The sequence below is a fragment of the Musca vetustissima genome, unplaced genomic scaffold (genome assembly GCF_032173495.1).
Source record: "Musca vetustissima isolate MV318-11 ecotype Yass unplaced genomic scaffold, APGP_CSIRO_Mvet_v1 utg4240, whole genome shotgun sequence".
Classification (NCBI taxonomy): Eukaryota; Metazoa; Arthropoda; class Insecta; order Diptera; family Muscidae; genus Musca; species Musca vetustissima.
In genome coordinates, this window is record NW_026877284.1 from 46753 (window position 1) to 73637 (window position 26885).

The following is a 26885-nucleotide window of genomic DNA, read 5'->3' on the forward strand; positions in this document are numbered from 1 at the left end:
ATTTTAAATTAATTTTACTCTCTCTTTTCAGTGGCTCGTGATTATGACACCCCACCGGAAAATCTCACCTTTGTGGTGAATCACATTTATGGTGGTTATTTGGCCTTTAAAAGTGATCCGGAATCGAAAATCGAAAACTTCACCCAAAATGACATCAACAATGAACAGGTCTATTTTATACACGATTCAAATTCCCGACGCAATGAAATGTCCTTTATGGTCACAGATGGTCTGTTCAATACGACGGAGCAGGTTCTGAATATTGCCATCAAACCCATTGAAATTATTGAAGAACGAAATGAAAATCTCCATGTCTTCCCGTTGACAAAGAAACAAATTCTACGCGATCATTTACATTTCCGTTGTTCGGACGAAGAGCGGGAGATTCGATACAACATAACAGTACCCCCCACCTTGGGTCGTATTATCAACGAATATATGATTATGGATAATGGCCAGCCGAGAGAAGTGTCGGAATTCACTCAATACGATATTGATAATGGCCATATCTTTTACGAACATACCGCGGTCGTCATTGAATTTCGTATCAATGATTCGTTTAACTTCGATGTCATTGCGAAGCGGAGTGACCGTTTGTTGGATCAAAAATTTAATATTGAAATATCTGTGTCTTCGGGAGGTTTGCTGAGATTCTTACCCGTTTCGAAGTTGAATGTGGATGAAGGTGGTTCAGTGCCAATTAATTTGGATTTTTCAAAAATGTTGGAATATCTCAAGACTCGAGCTGGTATTAATAATCCAGAGTTGTTTATTGAATCGGTACAGAAGCCCAGTCATGGCACCATTGGTCTAGGGCATGAATTCCGTCCCACTCAGAAATTCCATCCAAGTGATTTCTTTACCCGGAAGGTGTACTATATTCATGATCACACCGATACCTTGGAGGATACAATTTTGATGTCGGTGTATTTGGAACAGGGGTGAGTACAAGATAAAATGTAGATAGATGTAGAATCACTGAGAATAGATCCGACCTTAGCTCTGAGACATATTTTCCTATAGAAATAATTTTTCTTTAGGAAAAATCGGATTTCAATTGTGAGGTATATAAAAAATCGGAATTCAGTTCAGCGATAGTTTTTTCTATGCAGAAAAAGTAAAGAAAAATACCTTTGGTGATCTGAGGTCGAATTTTTTTATTGGAACTAAACACCTCAGAACTGCGATCGATATTTTTTGTATAGAAAAAAATTTTAATATTTTTATGACGGCTTTCTTCTATAGAACCTAAAGACCTCAGAACGGCGGCCGATATTTTCTATAAAAAATAACTCAAAATTAGCTCGATTTATTTTTATAGAAAAAAATCCTCAGAACTGAGGTCGGACCCTAAAGGATCTCAGAACTGAGGTACTTTTTTCCTATAGAAAAAAATCCGACCTCAGCTCTGATGTACTTTTTTCTTAGGTCCTCTTTGTTATAGAACAAATCCGAGCTCAGCTCTGGTCTTTTTTTCTGTAGAAAAAAAGTTCTACCTCAGCCCAGAGGTTTTTTTATAAAAAAATCCGACCTCATTTCTAGATCTCTTTTTCCGACTTTCTTTCGGGTTCCTCTCCAAATCCGACTTTAGTTCTGAGGTCCTTGTTTTCCTATATAAAAATACGATCTCAGTTCTAAGGTCCTTTTGAGGTCCAACATCAGTTCTGAGGTTATTTTGAAGTCCGACCTCAGTTCGGAGGTCCTTTATTCTAGAGAAAAAAAACAACCTCAGTTCTGAGGTGCTTTTGATGTTCGTCCTAAGTTCTAAGGTAATTTTTTATATATATAAAAATCGACCTAGATCGCTTTTTCTATAAAAAAAATCAGACCATAGTTCTGAAGTATTTTTTACTATAGATAAAATCGGATCTAACTTCTGAGGTCCTTTTTTGCTTTAAAAAATAGTTCGAGCTCCTTTATAGCTATAGAAAGAAATCTGACCTCAGTTCTGAGGTGCTTTTGAGATTCGATCCGAGCTTAGTTCTGAGGACCTTTTTCATTTAGAAAAAAAGATCCGACCTAAGTTCTGAGGTCATTTTTTCCATAAGAAAAAATTAAACCTCAATTCTGATGTACGTTCCTATACAAAAAATCCGACCTCGAATCTGAGGCGTGGTTTTTTCTATGGAATAAAAATCCGACTTTAGTTTTACTGGACTTTTTCGATTTTTTTTTTTTTTTTGCATAGAAAAAAATCGACTTCAGTTCTGAGGTCAGATATTTTTCTATAGAATAAAATCGACCTCAGTACAGTATTTTTTTGCTACAGAAGTATCTGTTTTCAAATAGACGGCGTCGTCCGAATTTTCTCTTTTCCCTACCGATTTTTAATTTTTATTTTCCCCTCCCCTTTGCAGCCACATCTTTCTATGCAATCTCACCGTACCGGTTAGCATAAATCCCATTAATGATCAACCCTTCAAGCTGATTACCCACCAACCTTCGATGACAGTGGTTGAGGGTGAAAATCGTACAATAACCCGCAACATTTTGGTAACCGAAGACAAAGATACACCACCCGAAGAAATCATATATGACATAATGAGTGGTCCAACATTGGGGGTATTGAAGAAAATCTCCAAAGATGGTGTGGCCGAAGAGCTGCTGGCCTATTCAAATCAATTTACCCAAGCCGATATAAACAACGATCGTATTGTCTACGTGCACTTCGGAACTCCGCAATCGACAACATTTTGTTTCACCGTATCCGATGGGAAATTTAATCCCGCCTATGAAATATTTACCATTAAAATTGCACCCATTTCGATAGAACCAACGGCACAACAATATCCGGTGACGGTCCAGCAGGGTGCCACCACCGCTGTTATGAAATTGGAAAATATTGGCATTAAGACAAATGCTCAGATGCAGAGGTTGTCGTATAACATTACAAATTCTCCTCTCTATGGTATTATTGTGCTGAAACATCAGCCCACATTGCGGTTTAATCATCAGCTCCTGGAAATGGGTCAGATCAATTATATGCAAACGGATTTGAATCGTTCGAATGATACGTTCCAGGTTAGTGCCTATGTGCCGGGTACAAATTATGTGGCAACTGTAGATGTACTGGTTCAGGTGGAGCCTGTTATCAAGATTACAGATATTCCAATGCAAGGGGTGCAGGCTGGGGAGAAAATACGTTTGATGTCCCTGCTGGTGCCGGATAATCCCCTCTCACTGAAGCTGAATAAATTCAATCCCAAATTTCTGATAACCCGTCTTCCCTCGACTGGGCAGATCCGTAAAATAATACGCAGTTCGGGTCTATCCAGTGATGCCCAAAATGAACGTCCTACCACTTCCTTTTCATTTAAGGAATTACGAAGTGGTGTGGTGTATTTTATACCTCATGAATCCGCCGCAAATACCCGAGCTGATAATGACAGTTTCGATTATCAGCTTCATATAAAAACCGTACAGCCAGCCCAATCTTCAGTGAAAATTATTTATCGGAAACCCGTCGACGAAATGGCCAGGGATGTCACGAAGGCCTCAACAGGGTTCTCGCTAAATTATGTGGCCATAATTTGTGCGGTATTGATTTTGCTGATGTTGGTCCTGATCATTATGTTGGTATTGAAATTCCGTTACTTGAAGAAACATAAAGCCAATATTTCAAAGGATCAACCCCCCTCTTTGCCCTGTCCACCAGATTTGACCTCTGTCAGTCCTCAACATCATCATCCCCATCACAGTCCTCATCATCATCATTATGCCAATTCAGAGGCAGACTCAGTACCCGTTACAGGCAACTCAACACCTCTGCCCGGCTTCAGTAATATACCACATTGTAAAATTATACCCGTCGAATCGTATAAACATGATTTCCCCGACTATGATCCTGATGAGGATGAAACCGATGATCAATGTGATCCTCAGCAAATGATGTTGCCACAGCGTTACAATCCATATCAGTTAGAGAATGATACCTGGAGTTCATCGTGTGATATGGCCAATGATTTTGCGGGTTACTCAAGTGTGCCACAAAGTAGTGGCCAAGCGGCCTCAGCATCCACACCGCCTTCAGCGCCACCTAGTAATCCTTTGCTAAGGCGTAATCAGTATTGGGTCTGAAAATATTCTCACAACCAATATGAGGTTGAGGGTGAAATAGTTGTAATTATTTTTAATATATATTTTTTAATTTAAGAAAAAAATACGAACTTAACAAAAGATACGAGACAAGTGCTTTAAAAGTGCCTTTAATATTTTTCTATATAAATAAATATATTTTTTTAATTTATTTTTTAACAAACTTGCCATAAAGGGAAGACCTGCAAAAGCCTTCTCTACACAATTTCCAGTTATATGCCAAATAAAAATAATTCTAAACTGGACCCAAATTATTTTTAATATAATTAAATTTTATATTTAACATTTAGTGTTAAGAAAAATTGTGTATAATTTAGTAACTAAGTTAGTATTAAAATATATTAAATAATTAATAAAAATTACGCATTTTTTAAAATAAATTTTTATATATAAATGCCATTTCTTGTCGTTGCCATCATCCATAACATTTTAATGTTCTATGCCATGAATAATTTTTTATTGTAAGTTAATTTTTTGTGGCCATAATGTTTTTAATAATTTAATTTTATACATATCGATATTTAAGGTTTACATTCTATTTACTCATAGATTTAAGTGCTGCAAATAACTTATTAATAAATAATGACAATAACTTAACGATGATTCAAAATTTTAGTGTTTTATGGTTCCGAATATTTTTGGATTTTTTAAAGAATTTTTACCATGGCCTCGAAGAATATTCTTTGAAAGACCTAACCAAGGCGTAGATTTATTAAAGAATATTTTTTCAAGGACCTCAACAAGGCGTAGATTTATTAAAGAATGTTTTTTCAAGGACCTCAACAAGGCGTAGATTTACTAAAAAAAATATTTTTTCAAGGACCTCAACAAGGCGTAGATTTATTAAAGAATATTTTTTCAAGGACCTCAAAAAGGCGTAGATTTATTAAAGAATATTTTTTCAAGGACCTCAAAAAGGCGTAGATTTATTAAAGAATATTTTTTCAAGGACCTCAAAAAGGCGTAGATTTATTAAAGAATATTTTTTCAAGGACCTCAAAAAGGCGTAGATTTATTAAAGAATATTTTTTCAAGGACCTCAAAAAGGCGTAGATTTATTAAAGAATACTTTTTCAAGGACCTCAAAAAGGCGTAGATTTATTAAAGAATATTTTTTCAAGGACCTCAAAAAGGCGTAGATTTATTAAAGAATACAGGCCTGGATTTATTAAAGAATATTTTTTCAAGGACCTCAGCAAGGCGTAGATTTATTAAAGAATATTTTTTCAAGGACCTCAGCAAGGCGTAGATTTATTAAAGAATATTTTTTCAAGGACCACCGCAAGGCGTAGATTTATTAAAGAATATTTTTTCAAGGACCTCAGCAAGGCGTAGATTTATTAAAGAATATTTTTTCAAGGATCTCAGCAAGGCGTAGATTTATTAAAGAATATTTTTTTCAAGGACCTCAACAAGGCGTAGATTTATTAACGAATATTTTTTCAAGGACCTCAACATGGCGTAGATTTATTAAAGAATATTTTTTCAAGGACCTTAACAAGGCGTAGATTTATTAAAGAATATTTTTTCAAGGACCTCAAAAAGGCGTAGATTTATTAACGAATATTTTTTCAAGGACCTCAACAAGGTGTAGATTTATTAAAGAATATTTTTTCAAGGACCTCAACAAGGCGTAGATTTATTAAAGAATATTTTTTCAATGCCTAAACAAGGCGTAGATTTATTAAAGAATATTTTTTAAGGCCTAAACAAGGCGTAGATTTATTAAAGAATATTTTTTAAGGCCTAAACAAGGCGTAGATTTATTAAAGAATATTTTTAAGGCCTAAACAAGGCGTAGATTTATTAAAGAATATTTTTTTAAGGCCTAAACAAGGCGTAGATTTATTAAAGAATATTTTTTCAAGGCCTAAACAAGGCGTAGATTTATTAAAGAATATTTTTTCAAGGACCTCAACAAGGCGTAGATTTATTAAAGAATATTTTTTGAAGGACCTCAAAAAAGCGTAGATTTATTAAAGAATATTTTTTCGAGGCATAAGCCAGGCATGGGCGCACAAAGCGTCGATATTTTAAAGAATATTTTTCAAGGATCTAAACAAGGCATGGACGCAAAAAAGCGTCGATTTTTTAAAGAATATTTTTCAAGGATCTAAACAAGACGTGGACCGAAAATGGGTCGAGTTGTTAAAGAATATTTTGAAAAGACCCATCGATTTTTTAATTAATATTTTTAAAGGACCCATAGAAGCGTCGATGTTTTAAAGAATATTTTTAAAGGACCCACGCTTCTATTTTTTTAAAAAAAATATTTTTTGGACCAAATTATGTGAAATTATCAGCGAACTTGGTTCATGTCCATACTAAATTGTCATTATAACTTAAACATGTAGGTTGGCAACACGAATATCCATCGATATCTCACAATTCATGCCACCTTTATCGATAACAAATTATCGCGACTTTTGAAGTTCTTACGATAATTTTTAGAAGTCATAGAGATGCACATACAGTATGTAATGAATGAGTTTACACATTTAATAAATAACTACTTTTGTGATTTTGTTAGTAATAAACATATATGATTATTTATTAAAATAATTTGTTATTTATTTTAATTGCATACATTTGTACAGATAAAATAGAAAGCAAAAGTAATATCAATTTTGATTTTAAAACATAAAAAATATAGAAAACCAAAAAAAAAAAAATTAAATTGTACCATTTCAATTAACCCTTTTCACATCACGTAAATGCCCTCTACATCTACCACACATTGTATACGTTTTTTTCCTCGAGTGGACCAACATTTGTCAGAATTCTTTAGAATATTGTGCCACTCATTCAAAAATGCAATTTTTTTAATGTTTATACATTTTTGGGTTGCACTTTTCTTAAATAGACCCACAAATGTTCTATAGGTTTAAGGTCGGAACTTTTGACTGACGTATCCAAAACTTTGCCACAGTAGCCACATCCGCACTATATGTGACTTATTCTTAGGATCATTATCCTCATATGTGCAAAATAGCTCGTTGTCCCTGGTGAATTCAAAGTCCATGGCAAAATGTTTTTATGTCTAAATATTTTAAAAGTTTACTCCAAACTCTGGTTGGTCCATCGCTATATAATAACATAATTGTAGTTTCTCCTCGCAAAACCAGCAAGGAAAGTAGTAAAGTCGGGCTGGGCTGACTATATGATACTCTTTACCACGTTGGGTATATTTTATATATGTATCCAAACAATTTCATGTCAGTGTTCTTCGAGGGAATTGAACGAATTTGTATATGTGATCTTTATCTATAAATTAACCGACTAACATTATTCCATACACTTGCCATTCTGCAACCTATGTTATATTTCATTTCATTCGGGAGATTTAGAGTCTTTTGCGTACAATGGGACAAATTTAAGTAAATCGATGTATAACACACTTGATTCACACTATTCGGTATGCCACACTGTTCAAAATTTAATCTCAATCACACACCCGTTCGAAATCTATATATATATATATAATAGAAAAAAATTGTTTGTTTGTATGTTACCGATAGACGCCAAAACCGCTGAGCAGATGTTAATGAGATTTACACAGTATGTCGTGGCATGCCCTGAAAGTAACATAGGCTATATAAACTTCAAAAATTCCGCGTGGTTGCAAAGTTATAGCATCAATAGTAAACATACCTCAAAATTTCTAAACCTATAATATGCGTATATCTTGGAAACGGTTACAGGTACAGCCTTCAAAATTTTTCTGAATAACGTAGGTGTAAATACGCATCATCCATCCATCCCCCTAATGAGCGCGGTACATTTGGGGGTAATGTAATCCCCATTGCACTTAAATAATCTACATACAGGGAATAAAAAAAGTTTGGTTTGAAAAGTCAACAACCGCTGAACAGATTTTACTGAGATTTTTATAGCATCTGATGCTACCCAATAACATAAATACAGGCTAGATAAAATCTTAAAATTCCACGTGGATGTGGAGTTATACCATCAAAAGTATTATCAACTCTTAAATAACATAGACATTCTATGCTTATATCTTAAGAAGGGTTACAGATTCCCACTTTAAAATTTGACTGAGTAAGTTGGTTACAAATAAGCATTATCCCTATAAAAATTGCCGTGAAACAATGAGGAGAACCTACTCCCATATGAATTTAATTTATCTATATATAGAAAAGCGAATCGCTTTTGGTTTTAGACACAAAAATCGCTGAATTGACTTTGCAGAAATTTTCGCAGTCAGTCATGCCATCCCATGGAAGTAAAATAGACAAAATAAACTTCCTAAATTCCGCGATGACGAGGAGTTATAGCATCAACCGTAATCATACCTCTGAACTAATATGCATTTCCTACGAACATATTAGAATATCTTTAATAAATCAGTTCATAAAAGTATGTATGATATTCAGATAATTACAAATCCAATCTTAAATTACCAGGAAGTAAAAATTGGTCCAAATCAGAAATTTTCGACTCATACTTTTTTCCTATTATGTTATTATCAGTAATGATAAAAACCACCATTTCAGTAATTCCGCGAACGTATGCTGTTGTTTTATCCCTCCATTGTCATCACATATTTGAATAACATTATTGATATTACAATTTTTACATTTTGTCAAGAAAAGAACATATTTCAGTTATGGAACTTTTTTGAATTTCAATAATTCTATAACCATTGGGGAAAATAAATATGAATTTAATAAAAGTATGATTCAGCTATAATTGGGAGATATCCAGCAACGAAATGCTGTTGGTGGATTAAAAGTTATAAAAATCTGAAATCTGTGGTGAGTTATCATCAAAGCTGAACTGTAAACAAAATGGGTCCATTACTTATTAAGTTTAGTTGATCAAACTGATATGACAAAACTATTATTTTGAAGATGTATAGATGAAATGACTAACTCAATTGCCACAAATTCTATCTTGATCTTGGTTTTCTTAAGAATACTAAGGTATATAGAGTTAAGACCAGGGACGTACGCAGGGGGGGGGGGAGCCCGGGGGGCCGGGCACCCCACGAAGTGAATTTTTTTCCACTGTAAATTTATGTTTACAACCGCGAATTTTTCATTTTGTACTACTAAAATATTGTAAACAAACAAAAAAATGAATAAAAAATATTTCAGAAAAACTAATTATATGTGATGATAAGCTCCGTGGAACTATTTTTTGATGATGAAAATGTTCAAGGTGTGTCATTTATTAGAAGGCATTTAAGAGATAAATCTATTAGAGAGATAAATCTATGTGAGTAGATGCTGACGTGTAGAGGAATGTTCAATCAACTGCTCATATTAGCTTGAAGTCGTATTTTCAACTACCAAAAGATGCCGTTGTGTACATAGATGAAGCCTTAAACCCTGATTTCCGAAAAGCCTGGCGGTCAACAGCAATTCCTCCTCTCTTAAAAATGTGTGCAGCTCTGATGTTTTTTGTGGAGGGAAGTTTTCAAAAGACCCATAGCAATGACCTCAACCTTGGCATGGCTCAACCGACAATGTCGGTGGTTTTCGCCGAAGTTATCCGGCTAATAGAGGAAAAACTGTGTAAAATTTTGATTGTATCAAAATTAACGCAGGAGGAAAAAGGGAAGAATAAAATTGTTTTATTCGAAAACTAAATTCCAGGTTGTTGACGGATGTATTGATGATACACCCGCACATATCATGGGCCCAAAAGAAGATGTTATTATAAACAGCAACCAGAAATAAATGGTTGCCGAAAAATTCTATTTGAAGCAACTGAAGTTGACAACAGTTGCCATCCATAATGCAAATTTGACAACTGGCAACGCACTAAACTATGTTTGCCATCCGTAATCGACCCATAAATCTAGGTTCGGTAATCATATTATAATGTGATAATGCATGCTTTTGAAAACCTTAACAGGAATTATACAGCAGGGATCTAAGCGATAGCAATCGGAGCGAGGGAGGGATCCCAGCCATATAATGGGGAATCAGATGAGAATACAGACACAAATGTTGGTGGTAATGGAAATGAATGATTGTATTGGTCTTTGAACGATTAATGAAAAACATGTGATTACTGGAGAAAATATATTAGTGTATAATCCTATTGAGATAACTCAAGCCAAATTTGTTTTTAATATCACCACATTTAATCAATGATTATTTAAAAATGTATTTCTAATCTATTGAATCGAATAACTCATACATTAACCAGATGCTACGATATAATTACTGATATTACACTACGAAATATCTATAGCCGAACAGTAATCTTGCAATTTGGCTACTATAATACCTATACCATGCCTATCAATAAATAGTAGCTTTTAAACTGCATACAAATTGTTTTCTACGTGAATTTTCCCAAGTTAACCACTTTAGTTGGGGCAGCGAAGCGCCACGGGTCCAGCTAGTATATATATAAACTATGTCTGCATCTGCACCAATTAAGTAAGGGGTTTTTAAGTAATAATAAGGGTTTTTTAAGTAATAGTAAGGGTTTTTGGTAGAATTGGATAGTTCCGGAACGAACTAGTACAATGGAACTATTCCGATAAAGAAACGATGGGAACTAGATCCAGTTCTTTGGTCCCTTATTCTGATCTATTTCCTTTATTTAATCTCATTCCTTTTTGTGATGTTATTCTTTTTTTACTGATCTCGTAACCTTTTCCAATATTCTTCATTCGTTCTCCATCGTTTTTCTTGATACAATTGTATCTAGAAAAATATTATGTATTTATTGTCCTGCATTTGGATGCTGTAGCTTCGGATTATTCTACTAAATAGCAATTAACTTAAGGGGACCACAAAAAAATAATTTAATTTTTCGAATCTACACTTATTCAAGAATGTACCTACAAAATTTCACGTGCAAATCTTAAGAACTCTTGAAGATATAGCCGATTTATTGTGTCAGCATCAAGTGACGGCAAGAGTGTTCTTCAAACTTTAAACGCATTTTTCTTGAAACAGTATTTTTACGAACAGCGGGCACGATAACTCAACAATTAATAATCCAAACTGTTCCACGTTTCTCTGGGAGTGTATAGCTATCACATGAACTAGGATAAAGCCAATCGGTGAAGAACTTCCTTATTCTTGGCTGAGTTGTGGTCGATAATAGGTGAATTTCCAAAAAAAAATCAGAGTTCCACCATTTTGTTAATCCTAGTTCATACGAGAGCCAGACATGTACTCTTTCTAACAACGTCACCACAAACAACAACAAAACAAAAACCAAATTTTGGAAATTATTTTTCTTCTCTTTTAAATTCAATTATATATGTGTAAAGTTCAAAACCTTAACATACATTGGTATTCATTTACCAGCCCAATGAAAATCTTGAAAATTTAAAATCTAGAATGGGGGAGGTCCCCTTAAATAAGTTTTTTTCGTTTAGTTCAGTTTGTTTACTTTTATCAACCACCAACGAATCAACACGCAACTCTGTGAACGAAAAAACGAAAACTACAAAAAAGGAGAAAGATTCAAAGGAAATATTTAGGGGGTCAGAACCATATGGAGCAAAGGAACTATATTACGGAACTAGTTCCTTTTTAAAAAAGGAACGAGAAAGATCAATCCATTCCGTGAACGAGATTGCCCAACTTTAACGTGGTGAGTATTTGTCTGTCGAAGCGTCGTTGTGGAAATTTGAGGGTTTTGCATAATCTTTCAAATAATTATGCGCTCATTAGGCTTATTAATAATGGGTTTCGGAGCATCTTCTCGCTTTAACTCCAATTTTCTATCATATTTTAAGGTGATTTACAGATTAAATTTAATCTATATATATAGAATATGAACACTCTTTTTGTTATAGACACAAAAATCGCTTAATATATTTATTGACATTTTCACAGTAAGTCATGCCATCCCATGAAATAACGATAGGCTAGACTTCAAAAACTTATAAAGGTTCCGAATTAATGCGTAGTTATATCATCATCAATCATACCTTGAATTATCAACCATATCTTGAATTAATTGGTTTGAATCATAAATGACCACGAAGTAAAAAAATTGTCCATATCAAGATTTTTCGACTCATAATTTTTTTTCCAACTACCTGTCATTATCAGTAGTGACAATAAAAATCAGTTCAGTAATTCCGCTTTAATTTTTTATTTTCGGTTCTAAAATCTTCGATATTTTAAGAATTTGATATTCTGTATTCTGTATCTTCATTGTGGGCAAAATCTATTTAACAAAAACCCGTAACAATCGGAACCGAGCTGGCTCTAAAAATAGAAAAAATCGAGAAAATGTTGTATTTTTATGGCCCGTAGCGAATTTCCAAACGATGTTTGCAATATCATAGCTCCCATATGAAGGTCCCAATCGATTTTTGTATTCTTCACCTCATGGTCAGAGGTATAGAAATGAAGTTCGAACTTGTTATTTTTACTATTATACAAAAAAATCTATTTTTATAATATAAATGATCCAATTTATTTTTATATTTCTTAAAAATAACATCTTATATTTAATTATATAAATTACATAAATAAAATAATTTATGATAATTGTAAACTTACATAACTATCACTAGTATATATGAACGTATGTGATGATAAAATGGATGGATTGCTTGGTTGGTTTTATAATAATAATATTTATATAATATCATAAAAATTTCATATTGTGGACTAAATATAAAATAAATCATGGAGGGCTATATAAAACCGAATTTCCACCAAATTTAAAATATATAAACTAGACTAACAGGAAGACTATGTGAGAAGGCTTTAATAAATCCTTAAAGGTCAGCAGTTACCCAGCAAGGCATTAAGTACGTGAGGGCCGCAGACGAGGTTTGGGTCGTAAATCGGAAAAAAAAAAATGTTTTTAACATTTTCTTTTTCCGAAACAAATGTGATGTAAAGAGTGGTGAAATTCCTTTGCTTAATTCCTATTGGCTGACTGTGGAGATGTTCAAAATACCACCGAACCACCTCCTGGCTTTTCCGACACTGGCGTCACAGCCAATGCTTGATTGTCATAGGAATATTCATTTGTAATGGCTTGTGGTGATGGTGTTTGATTTTCGGCTGGATGGCGTGAGCTAATTGGTGTTGTCATTGTCATCACTGAACCTTCGACACCTGAAAGACACAATGAAGAGGAGACGGAAATAGATAAGAGATTAGTCTCAGTTTTTCACTTGGGAAAAATGTCATAAATTGTTTTCAGCCAAACCACTTTAAAATGGAATATTAAAGTCAACTGGCGTCCAGCATCAATTTTTAGATTACATTTGCTTCTTCTTCGATCTCTTACCTGTCATACTGTAAATCTGTGACGGTGCCCGCTCAACATCATTGATGACACACATATTTTGTATTGTTGTATCTTTGCCATTGACATGCGCTGTCGGCGGTAAAGGACCTTTCTTCAATTGTAGCTTCTTGAGTACCTGTCGGAAGCATCGTTGTTGTCGCAACCATTTCAGACATACCCAGGTATAGTGGAGACACGTAATGATCAGCAGAAATATCAACAGATATAGGATGAGACTTTGTTGTGTTTGTATCTGATGAATTTCATTTTGTAGGGGCAACAATTTGAGGAATTCTGAAAAGAGAGAAAATGCGACAAATTAAAAATGTGTGACAATTTTGGATAATAAAATAAAATTTTCAAGATTAAATATATTCTTAAGGACTACTACACGGCGTGATTTTTTCTTAAATATAGGCATGGATTTTTAAGTATATTTTTCAAGACCTAAATATAGGCGTGAATTTTTTAAAAATATTTTTAAAGACCTTAATATAGGCGTGAATTTTTTAAGGTCTATTACAAGGCGTGGATTTTTTAAGGTCTATTACAAGGCGTGGATTTTTTAAGGTCTATAACAAGGCGTGGTTTTTTTAAGGTCTATTATAAGGCGTGGATTTTTTAAGGTCTATTACAAGGCGTGGATTTTTTAAGATCTATACAAGGCGTGGATTTTTTAAGGTCTATTACAAGGCGTGGATTTTTTTAAGTCGATTACAAGACGTGGATTTTTTAAGGTCTATTACTAGGCGTGGATTTTTTAAGGTCTATTACAAGGCGTGGATTTTTTAAGGTCTATTACAAGGCGTGGATTTTTTAAGGTCTATTACAAGGCGTGGATTTTTTAAGGTCTATTACAAGGCGTGGATTTTTTTAAGTCGATTACAAGGCGTGGATTTTTTAATGTCTATTACAAGGTCTATTACAAGGCGTGGATTTTTTAAGGTCTATTACAAGGCGTGGATTTTTTAAGGTCTATTACAAGGCGTGGATTTTTTAAGGTGTATTACAAGGCGTGGATTTTTTAAGGTCTATTACAAGGCGTGGCTTCTTTAAGGTCTATTACAAGGTGTGGCTTTTTTAAGGTCTATTACAAGGCGTGGCTTCTTTAAGGTCTATTACAAGGTGTGGCTTTTTTAAGGTATATTACAAGGCGTGGATTTTTAAGGTCTATTACAAGGCGTGGATTTTTTAAGGTCTATTACAAGGCGTGGATTTTTTAAGGTATATTACAAGGCGTGGATTTTTTAAGGTCTATTACAAGGCGTGGATTTTTTAAGGTATATTACAAGGCGTGGATTTTTTAAGGTCTATTACAAGGCGTGGATTTTTTAAGGTCTATTACAAGGCGTGGATTTTTTAAGGTCTATTACAAGGCGTGGATTTTTTAAGGTCTATTACAAGGCGTGGATTTTTTAAGGTCTATTACAAGGCGTGGATTTTTTAAGGTCTATTACAAGGCGTGGATTTTTTAAGGTCTATTACAAGGCGTGGATTTTTTAAGGTCTATTACAAGGCGTGGATTTTTTAAGGTCTATTACAAGGCGTGGATTTTTTAAGGTCTATTACAAGGCGTGGATGTTTTAAGGTCTATTACAAGGCGTAGATTTTTTAAGGTCTATTACAAGGCGTGGCTTTTTTAAGGTCTATTACAAGGCGTGGATGTTTTAAGGTCTATTACAAGGCGTAGATTTTTTAAGGTCTATTACAAGGCGTGGATTTTTTAAGGTCTGTTACAAGGCGTGGATTTTTTAAGGTCTATTACAAGGCGTGGATTTTTTAAGGTCTATTACAAGGCGTGGATTTTTAAAGGTCTATTACAAGGCGTGGATTTTTTAAGGTCTATTACAAGGCGTGGATTTTTTAAGGTCTATTACAAGGCGAAGATTTTTTAAGGTCTATTACAAGGCGTGGATTTTTTAAGGTCTATTACAAGGCGTGGATTTTTTAAGGTCTATTACAAGGCGTAGATTTTTTAAGGTCTATTACAAGGCGTGGATTTTTTAATTGGGACAAAATTTTTCACAGCGCACTGAATGTGTGTGGATTTTTGTTGAAATCGGTTCAGATTTAGATACAGTTCCCATATATAGAGTCGTCCGATTGTATGTGAATGATGCACCAACTCCCAATATTTGCCGGATTGGCACAAAATTTTGCACAGAGTACAGATTTAGATCAAGACTGATGTCGGCAAAGTTTTGTTAAAATCGATTCAGATTTAGATATATCGTGAAATTGAAATTTGTTCAGATTTTGATATAGGTCTTATATATTTTTTCGTTCGATTTTATGTAAATGGTAGTTACACGAAATTTGGTAGATGGTATTAAATTGAATATAGTGATTACAGAACACAAATTGTGTAGGCAACGGTTACTTAATTAGTTCCATGTGTTTATATATATCTTACATACATAATTTGACTCGATTTCGTACAAATGGAACACCAAAGAATCCAAGTCTATCCGTTTGACATTCAAATTTTCATTGATTTCAGAATGGTATGTGTATGGGGGTTTTCAATTGGTTCAAATATTTATATAGATGGCACATTTAATTTCCCCCGATTCCACCTCAATGGTCCTTCAAAGATTCTATGACCGTTCTATCTACAGGATATTGTAGATATTGACATGTCTTGCATTTACCCAAAGTGGTGAAGGGTATCATATAGTCGGCCCGTCCGACTTTTGAACTTTTCTTTCTGGTTTAAATATATATTTTCAACGACTATTACAAGGCGTGAATTTTTGAAAAAAAAAATTTACTAAGACTTCGGACTTTTTCGACTTAATTTTATATGCCACAATGAGGCAAGCCATTATGAAAAAAGCAACCACTGACCACGTGCTCTTATTTGGTGGTCGCTGTGGAAAAAAATGCTCAACATAAAATGTACCGCAAAAAGAACTAAATACTGCCATCAGAATGTGTACCACCCACTTTTCTTCCGAATCGAAATAAATTTCTATGTGGCTTTATGTTGTTGTGGTTTGAATTTCTCTTGAATTTTTTTGTGAAGAAGAAACCAATGATGCTGAGGTTTTCTCTTAATTGCTTTTTATAGAAAACTATGAGGTTTTTCGATCACAAGAACTAGCTGGTCGTCTGTATGCTTTCAAATTATTTTTGTTTCTTTACCAAATTGTAACCACAGTTCTATTGCTGTTTCTATCAGCAGATATAACAGTGTCGAGTAAGAATATATTTTTCTATAATCTTATCAGAGCAGATTGTTGTCATCTGATTATGCGGATGTTATTGTTAGTCACCACCCACCGATGCGATAACTGACGTAGGTCAGTATTTCCTGTAGAGAAGTCTATACTATATTGTGAAGATGATATTTTTTGTTATTATCAAGAGTGGTAATAATTGTGATTATTTTCAATTGAAGTGTTAATGTATTTTGATTGATTCAGGTAGTGAATCATTTTTATGGGAGATTGGTAATGAAGAAGTATTAGGCATTCAATTATATACAAATTTTTGAGGAATGATTATCAATTTCTATATAAAAGCCGGACCAACAAAACTGAAAACCTAAATTTGAGTACACCTTGTATAAATCCTTGCATTGTATATAACATTTTGCATAGCATTGCCCGTCTATATTTTTTAACATGTTATGAAAATAAAATCTATAACACGTATATTTGATCAAAATTCTAATATGTTAAGAATCTAATCACATTATTAAAAATCCACCTTAAACCATCTCCCCTATATTTAACTAATGACTCGAATATTTATTCTTTTTTATAATTTATCAATATATATATAGAAAATTTGCATATACAAACATTGTATTTGACATAGAAGATAACTCTTATTGCAAATTTACCAACATTACTAACACCTGGCTAAAACATACAAACAAAAACCAGTTCCAATAAAATTACAGGTAAAATAAAATTAATTTGCAGTTGCATTCAATTTTGTTTACAACTGGTTATATGAATGAAAATGACGTCATTGATAATTAGAAATACAATTACAATGAAATTCTAGAAAATTTCATCGAATTGATGCTAAAAACTCAAATAAGCATCACCTGAACTTTGATTGGATAAATATGGGAAAGTTTTATTTGAGCTTTAACTATAACTGATGTTGTTGTTGCTTGTATTAATACAAAAATTTGATTTACAGGTAGAGAACAATTGGGTTATGTTATAAAACAATATAAGGCTTTATTTTATAGAAGTCCCATGGGCATTCTAATACGATGACTACTACATATATTTCTGGTCTATGTGGCACCAACGGACAATTTGACGTACCACCATGTGTCTTCAAAAATCAATGTGCAAAAAAATCGAATGAAGTCGTGAACATTTTCGTACGATAATTTTTCACAACTATCGACGTGGATTGTCATAAGAAGAGAACATCGATGAGCCATCCTTGGACGTTTCTTCAATTAGCATACATTCGATATTGCATGAATGCCTGACCATAAAAAAAGTTTTTTTGGTTGAATTCCTCACAAACAGCCAATTGATAAAAAAAGGTTCATATTGATTGATTATCGATCGAAAGGAGTTCCTAGTAGAAACACCACGAAGCAAGTAAACGAATGTTTCCTCTACTAAATTAGTCATGTGACGTTTGTTCCCCTTTAATAACGTATAATTTTTTGACTGGAGATTTTGAAGAAATTCGAAAATCTATGCGGAAGATCCATTTAGTAGCCCTGTTTTCGTGGTATATCAGTCGGTGCGGAAAAAGGTCTTCGACATAAGTTTGAGCTCTGGAAAATATTTTTAAATAAGTCTAGTCATCGTCAAAACTTATTCGTTGGGCAGTTTCCCAGTCAACTACAAAACTTTGATACAGAGTTGATAATAATCCAAATTATAATTATTGTCTCAAGAGCCTCAAAATAAAATTGTTGGTCCATAAATAAAATTGTTGCCGTTAGTTTTTGTTTGGGAAATTAATAAGGGGCAGTGTAACTCTCTAAGAGAAAATATACAACCGATTCAATTAAAATACTCTAGATTCAATCCAAACTTTACACATCGTAATATTTCTTTAAACCCTAAATCGTGTTCGAAAATGGAGAATATCAGACAACTCCTTCTATTACCTCCCCTACAAAAGGTGAACATTTTGCTGAAAAATAAATGTAAATTATCTTGGGAAAGGATATTCCGTTTGGACCCAAACTTTGCATAACATAATATTTTACTAAAACATGTTTTGAAAATGTATAAATATCTTATGATGCGAAGAATCAAGAAGAAGGAGAATCTGATTTAGTAAAAACTTTGCAAATCGTGATATCTTTGTCATTTTTTTTTTTGGAATATTAAAATGAGATTTATAGACCCATTCCCTGTAGTAACTCTCATATAAAGGGTCAACATTTTTGAACATGTTTAAATCGGATACAAAGCTTTTTGAGTGTCCGGTTTGAACTCAACTCCGCACAAAGTAATATTTTTTTACCAAATTTAGACCATATCCGAAGATGTATAAATAATCATGAGATGTATATATAGTCAGCCTATTTATTTACCAGCACTCAGCGTACAAACATTTCGAAATTAGTGCCAAATTTGGAACCCACAAAATTCTCCATTCGCTTAACAATCGATTCAAATTGTCTAAAATAGAGATGTATGCCAGCCTCCAAAATCTCTAAATGTCAAATAAGAAAATGAGGCTACAACCCTGAAAATATCCAACAATTTGGTGGGGCATTTATATGGGCGGTACATAGACATATAGGGATAATTTTCGGCGTTGTTGTCTCAACCTCAAAAAAAAAAAATGGTATAAAAAATATTCCGTTGAAAACTACTCTTAAAAATACCAACAAATTTTCAGAGCTCTATCTGAAGTATTACGATATCTTTCGTCATTGTAAAAGACGGGCATTTAAGGGATTATTTATATGAACTAGGATTATTGACTTCGCTCTAAAATTAACCTTGGAAAAAATATTTTTGGAAAATCGCCGATTTTTGACCAAAAGTTAAGTTAAAAAATAAGGAAGATCTTCACCGATAGGCTTTATCCTAGTCCATACGAAAGCTACACACTCGATTGGGTTATTAGTTTTTGAGTTATCGTGCCCGCCATTCGCAAAACCAATGTTTTGGAGAAAACCGCATTTAAAGTTTGAGAAGCCCTTCAGCCGTCACTTGATGCTGACACAATAAATCGGCTATATCTTCAAGAGTTCTTCAGATTTTCAGATTATAATCTTCAGATTATCAGATTATAATCAAGACTATATATACTTAATGTGGTCTTTGATGATTCCTACGAGGTGGTCCATGCGGAATAACACATTTAATATACACTCCACCATATGGCGGCCTATGAAGTACAAAAAAACGAACGGAAAAACTTGGACCTATATAAAAGTGTGTATAACTTTCATCACACTGTGGTACAGGTCTTTGTGCATATGCTTGAAACAGGCAAAAGGAAACGAGATAGACTCATGGTTCCTTTTGAGAATATGCATAGAATCACTTTCTGAGTCGATATATGCATATCCGTCTGTTCCTCCGTTCATGTATTCCTGTAATCAAAGTACATATAGGTATTTATGATCCGAATGAGATGCAATTTGACACATCTCACTTATTTGTACAAAGGACGAACCCTATTGAAATTGGAGAAAATCGGTTCAGATTTATATATATATATATATATATATATATATATATATTCCTCTGATTTTATCTAAATGGTGCACCAACCTCCCAATGTTTGGCCGATTGCGACAAAATTTTGCAAAGCGTAATGAAGTAGGTACAGATTGATGTGTGCGAAGTTTTGTTGAAATCGATTCAGATTTAGATAAAGCTCCAATATATATAGTTTCTATATAACGAAATTTGGTATAGTTTACTGTATTGAGTCTAGGATTTTTTTCTTAAGTTTGAAATCGCTATATATATAGGATAGCTCGCTCCCATATATATATTTGTCCGATTTTATGTAAATGGATTTCGATTTGCACGAAATTTTGTCTAGCACATTGCATTAAGTGTAAAATGAAGTGTGTTAAGTTTTGTTGACATCGGTTCAGATTTAGATATATCTCCCTTATATAGTATCTTCCGATTTTATGCAAATGGTTTGGCAAATGTTTGTTCGCTTTACATGAAATGTTGCATAGCGTATTGTATTTAAATCCAATATATTTTCGTCTGAGTGCACCAAATTGTGCACCAAATAATAAACTTTCCTCCGATCGTGAAGAATTTTGGACATCGCATTGTATTTTGCAGTATACCAAATGGTGAATGCTCAAATAGGTCCAGATTTACGTATTGTTCACATACATAATTTTGCTCGATTTCATACAAATGGTCGCCAAATATCCCAAGTCTACCCGATTGACATGCAATTTTTCATAGATTTCAGGATGGTATGTGTATGGGTTGATTTAAATTTATTCAAATATCTATGTAGATCACATATTTAATTGTCTCCGAATCCATTTAATGGTCTTCCAAAAATGCTATGTCTGTTCTATATACATCTGTGTCGTTCCGGAAGGATTTTGAACATACGATTGGAATAGGTCCTCTATGTACCTAGTTCCTTTTGCTGTGTCGTTCAGATAGTTCATTTTATGCTCGTTCCATTGTTCTCGTTCATCCATTTTGCCCGGTCATTCTTTTGTTCCATGTTCTCCAGTTCTTTTTGCAAACGTTGTTTATTTCGTTTCACCAGCTCATATATGTGAATCAGTTAATGTAACATTTAGTTGTGTCTATCATTTATTGATGAATAAAATAGTCCGTATAATAATTAAACGTTGTACAGCATATAAGGAAAAAAACAAAAAAGAAGAAACATTTAGTTCCATAGTTCCTGAACGAGTTAATTAAAAGGAACTATGGAACTAAAGTTCCTTTTGCGTATAGGACAGAACAAGATTGAGCCGCTTAAGGAACTATATTGCCCAACTCTACAATATACCCAAAGTGCCGAAGGGTATCATATAGTTGTCCCCGTCCGATTTTTGCTTTAGATGGAACATTTTCCCAAAATATCAAAAAAACAGGCGATATCGTTATGTGAGAAACATTTTCCAATACCAAATATTTTGGAGCTGCAACAAATATCAAACCTGGAGCTTTGCCAGTATATGGAACTATATCATAACATTGATACATATATCAAATATCAAAAATCGTGGGAGTAGTATTAGATAGTGTGATCCATATCGTGTTTCCTTATGGAGCCTTCGAAGAAGACTTCGAGGTGTTGTAAACTGAATTACACATTTAATACACCCTATACCTTCATAGCTCCTCTGGTGGAAACTTTATGAGGGGGCTACTCTGATATAAAATCTGTGTTATACTTCGAATCTCCTTTTGAGTCGAATTAAGACGAAGGATGCATTTTGGAAATTGAATTTGATTGAAAAATAAATCCCTATTGAAGTTAGCGAAAATCAGAATCTTTCATAAATACAGCTCTAAGGTATTTTTGTTCAATTTCATCGGTCTGATGGACAAGAAATTTAGTAAAAGTTACGGAATTTAGTCTAGAATCAGATTTGAATATAGATCTCATTTGTAATGCTACCGATTAGAATTATACATAGACAAAAAATATTATTTCCAACGATTTCAGTATGATTCTTAAAACCAGGTCTTGCATATGCTGGTGTAGAACATCATATAGTCGGTGCCGTTCGATATTAGCCTTTTTCATAAATGTGGTTCCTTATAAACAACTGTGAGGTACCTTCAATGTTCACAAGATCTATATGAAGGATTTCTAATGTAAAAGGGCTTCTGAAGGGAACCTACAGTAATTTTTCTATTGCATTACACTAAAAAATGTTTACAGACGACTTTTGCAAATTCGAATATCTGTATTCCGTTTGTAGAAGCTCTTCCATTCATCGCTCTATTTAAAAGAGACCCATGTCTGGCATCTACAGATGTCCCAATAGAAAACCTTCTATCTAACGGAAAACCTACAAATTTAATATTTATTAAAAAAAGTTGTCTGTGTCTAACTTACCACCACATTCTCGGGTGCATTCCACCGGTTTATAGTTAAGATCTTGCGGATCGCATGCCGACGAACAATTCACACAGGTAACTTCAAAGTGTGAGCAAAATTGTTCCACTGGATGGCATAATTGGCCGTGACAGTCGGTACCAGCCGCTGATTCGGCTGTCATTGCAATGGCGTCAACGGTTTTGTGGAGGGCGGCGGGTAGAGTTAAAATTGTGGCGGCAGTTGTTCTTAGGGCGCTAAAATTAAACATTTTCTGTTGTCGTTGCTGATGTTGTTTTTGTTGTCTGGATACACAAGGAAGTGTCGGATTTTTCAAATGTTTGTTATTATATAAAAATTTTGTTTTGAAACGTGTTTGAATTTTAAAGTAAAATATTTTAAGTTATTTTTTTTAATTTCACACAAACGTGAAACAATTTCACGGCACGAATTTTCTTTTATTTAGAAATTTAGTTTTTATTAAATTCTGTTATTATTAGAAATTTGTTATTTTTTTATTTATATTAATTATTTATTAACATCTTTTGATTGTTCAACTGTTTTTTGGCCAACTGAATTGACGTCTGAAGTCTGTCGATGACTCATCTACCAATTGGTTGTTTGTTAGTAGACGTTGACTCTCAACAGATCGTGTGCTGTTGTTGTTGTTCTTGGTGTTTTAACTCTTCTTTGTGTAACTGGTGTTGTTGTTGTTATTTTTGTTGCTGTAGGCTGAAGATTGTTTTGTTGGCCAAGACGCCAGCCAGTTAGTTGTTCATAACGTTTGTGGCTAATTTTTCTGGTTATTGTTGGAATGGTCGGTTGGTTGGCTGGTTCGTGGATTGCTAGCTGCTTTTCACCATTGCTCTGTGTGTGAGTGGTGTGTTTGTGTCTGTCCGTCCGTCCGGTTAATGCCTCAGAAAACAGGTTTTCACTGGGGTTTTTTGTTACTTGTTTTGCGCATTTAAGCCTTTATTATTTTTTGTTGAACAAAAAACACTTTTTTTAAATAAAATAATTATAATTTGTTATTGTTATTTGTTTATGTAAAAACAAATTCGAAATTCTCACTGTAACCACAACTGGTTTGTTTATTTTTAATTTGAGTGTGTGTTTTTTCCGAAATTGAACGTTGATTTTTTCGTCAAATAAAGCTACCCGAACTCGATATCCACAACTCAACCGCCTTACGTTCACTTAAACACTAAACTAATAAAACAAAAAACTCACCCATTGCTTTCTGCATCTCTGACAGATCGGTGTCCGCCGTCACCAAGTCAGTGCGTAACGATCATAAGCGGAACAACATTACTGCTCATATTCCAACTGACTTGAGATTTTTCTTCTCTCACTGAGAGAGATTGAAGGTGGTTTAGGTGTTGACGTTTTTCTCACTTCATTACCTGTTTTACGTTGAGTAGTTATTTAACGGCTTCAGGTGAGTTGTTTTACTCAATGAGAATTGTATTGGGAAGACAAATGTGGCTTTAACCCATTAAGAGAGTCTACCGATTATCATCATAGAATTTCAAAGAAGTAGAAGTTAAAAAGGCTTATGTTGAGTTTAGGGGCTCATCAGGAAACTTTTTAAAATTTTTACCATATATATTTATCGTCCCCTTGATCACGACGATATATAAATTTTATATATCCCATGTTTGGTCCCCATAAATTTAAACCATTGTCATTTATGTAAAGATTAAGGAAATGAGGGTGACTATGAAGAAAAATTATTTAAAAGAGGTTTTGGTTTGTTGGAATTTCCACCCGTCCATTGTAGAAAATCTTGGAAACCCAGCGGTTTCCAAGATCTAAAGTTAACGGGATCCCCCTCTCTGTTTCAAAAAAAAAATAATTTATTTTCTATTTAATTCGAACATACACCAATTCATGAATGTCCGTATAAAATTTTGGTAGACATTTCAACAACTCTTGAAGATGTACCCGATTTATTGTGACGATAAGAGAGATAATCATAGTGCATACCAGAGGCAAACATGTACTCTTTCGAATATCGTTGGAATTTTTGGATTCGGTCGTTCCAGTGGTCGGAAATTATGTCTGCTATCGAAAAGAAGGACTTTTCTTTAGTTACAAAAAAACAACAACAAAAGATGTTTTTTTTAATTCCCCAAAAATTCAAATCAGTATTGTGGGGGTTGCCCTTAAATATAAATTTGATCTCATAGCCGACATTTTCAAATTTACAGGAAAATGTTTAAATACCCGAAAGAAGGCCGGTTGTTTTGGAAATTTTTTAATTAAAACCAGTAAGGAAAGAAGTAAAGTCGGACTGGGCCGACTATATGATACCCTTCACCACTTTGGGTATATTGTACATATGTATCCTTACAATTCGTGTCAATGTTCCCTCGAACCTGCAACCTATGATAAATTTAATTTCATTCGGCCAGATTTAAAGTCGTCTGCGTAACGTGGGGAAAATTTATGGAAAACGCGCCGCGTAGTTAAAAATATAATTATATGTGGGAGCTATATCTAAATCTGAACCGATTTTCACGAAAATGAACATACATCTAGACTTAATTCAGTACGCTATGCCAAATTTCGAGGGATATATAGGGACCTTGGCGCACCATATACATAAAATCGGACGAAAATATTTATGGGAGGTATGTCGAAATCTAAACCGATTTTCCCGAAACTCACCAATCATCATTCTAGACTCAATTCAGTACCCTATGCCAAATTTCGTACAAATCGAATGATATATAGGGACTTTGGTACACCATTTACCTTAAATCGGACGAAAATATATATGGGAGCTATATCCAAATCTGAACCGATTTTCAGGAAACTTGACACACATCATTCTAGACCTAATTCATTACGCTGTACCAAATTTCGTACAAATCGAAAGATATATAGGGACTTTGGTACACCATTTACATTAAATCGGACGAAAATATATATGGGAGCTATATCTAAATCTGAACCGATTTTCTCTAAACTTGGCACACATCATTCTGGACATAATTCAGTACGCTATGCCAAAATTCGTGCAAATCGAAAGATTTTCAGGGTCTTTGGTGCACCATTTACCAAAAATCGGACACAAATATATATGGGAGCTATATCTAAATCTGAACCGATTTTCTCGAAACTTGGCACACATCATTCTGGACATAATTCAGTACGCTATGCCAAAATTCGTGCAAATCGAAAGATTTTCAGGGTCTTTGGTGCACCATTTACCAAAAATCGGACAAAAATATATATGGGAGCTATATCTAAATCTGAACCGATTTTCCCGAAACTCACCATTCATCATTTTAGACTCAATTCAGTACCCTATGCCAAATTTCGTACAAATCGAATGATATATAGGGACTTTGGTACACCATTTACCTTAAATCGGACGAAAATATATATGGGAGCTATATCCAAATCTGAACAGATTTTCAGGAAATTTGACACACATCATTCTAGACCTAATTCATTACGCTGTACCAAATTTCGTACAAATCGAAAGATATATAGGGACTTTGGTGCACCATTTACCTTAAATCGGACGAAACTATATATGGGAGCTATATCTAAATCTGAACCGATTTTCTCGAAACTTGGCACACATCATTCTGGACATAATTCAGTACGCTATGCCAAAATTCGTGCAAATCGAAAGATTTTCAGGGTCTTTGGTGCACCATTTACCAAAAATCGGACACAAATATATATGGGAGCTATATCTAAATCTGAACCGATTTTCTCGAAACTTGGCACGCATCATTCTGGACATAATTCAGTACGCTATGCCAAAATTCGTGCAAATCGAAAGATTTTCAGGGCCTTTGGTGCACCATTTACCAAAAATCGGACAAAAATATATATGGGAGCTATATCTAAATCTGAACCGATTTTCCCGAAACTCACCATTCATCATTTTAGACTCAATTCAGTACCCTATGCCAAATTTCGTACAAATCGAATGATATATAGGGACTTTGGTACACCATTTACCTTAAATCGGACAAAAATATGTATGGGAGCTATATCTAAATCTGAACCGATTTTCAGGAAACTTGACACACATCATTCTAGACCTAATTCATTACGCTGTACCAAATTTCGTACAAATCGAAAGATATATAGGGACTTTGGTACACCATTTACATTAAATCGGACGAAAATATATATGGGAGCTGTATCTAAATCTGAACCGATTTTCTCGAAACTTGGCACACATCATTCTGGACATAATTCAGTACGCTATGCCAAAATTCGTGCAAATCGAAAGATTTTCAGGGTCTTTGGTGCACCATTTACCAAAAATCGGACAAAAAAATATATGGGAGCTATATCTAAATCTGAACCGATTTTCCCGAAACTCACCATTCATCATCTTAGACTCAATTCAGTACCCTAAGCCATTTACCAAAAATCGGACAAAAATATATATGGGAGCTATATCTAAATCTGAACCGATTTTTCCCAATTTTAATAAGGTTCGTCCTTGGGCCAAATAAATGAGCTGTACCAAATTTCAGCCAAATCGGATTAAAAATGCGATCTGTACTTTGTTTACAATTTAA

At 34.0% G+C, this 26885-nt stretch overlaps 2 protein-coding genes across 2 annotated transcripts in view; one reads left to right on the forward strand and one right to left on the reverse strand.

Annotated features, from left to right (window-relative positions):
- LOC133321851 (chondroitin sulfate proteoglycan 4) overlaps window positions 1-4080 on the forward strand; it is a 43288-nt gene extending 39208 nt beyond the window's left edge. Inside the window, exons 10-11 of the mRNA XM_061530922.1 lie at window positions 32-941; window positions 2358-4080. Of these exons, the coding sequence (XP_061386906.1) occupies window positions 32-941; window positions 2358-4077 (2630 nt within the window). The 3' untranslated portion in view covers window positions 4078-4080. The remainder of the gene's footprint in view (window positions 1-31; window positions 942-2357) is intronic.
- An 8916-nt stretch (window positions 4081-12996) lies between these two features.
- On the reverse strand, window positions 12997-22603 carry LOC133321852 (protein grindelwald-like). Its single transcript, XM_061530923.1, has 3 exons — window positions 22354-22603; window positions 13342-13635; window positions 12997-13166 (listed from the first exon to the last, which is right to left on the reverse strand). The coding sequence occupies exons 1-3, from the start codon at window positions 22601-22603 to the stop codon at window positions 12997-12999; spliced, it is 714 nt and encodes a 237-aa protein (XP_061386907.1).
- Between the last annotated feature and the right edge of the window lie 4282 nt (window positions 22604-26885).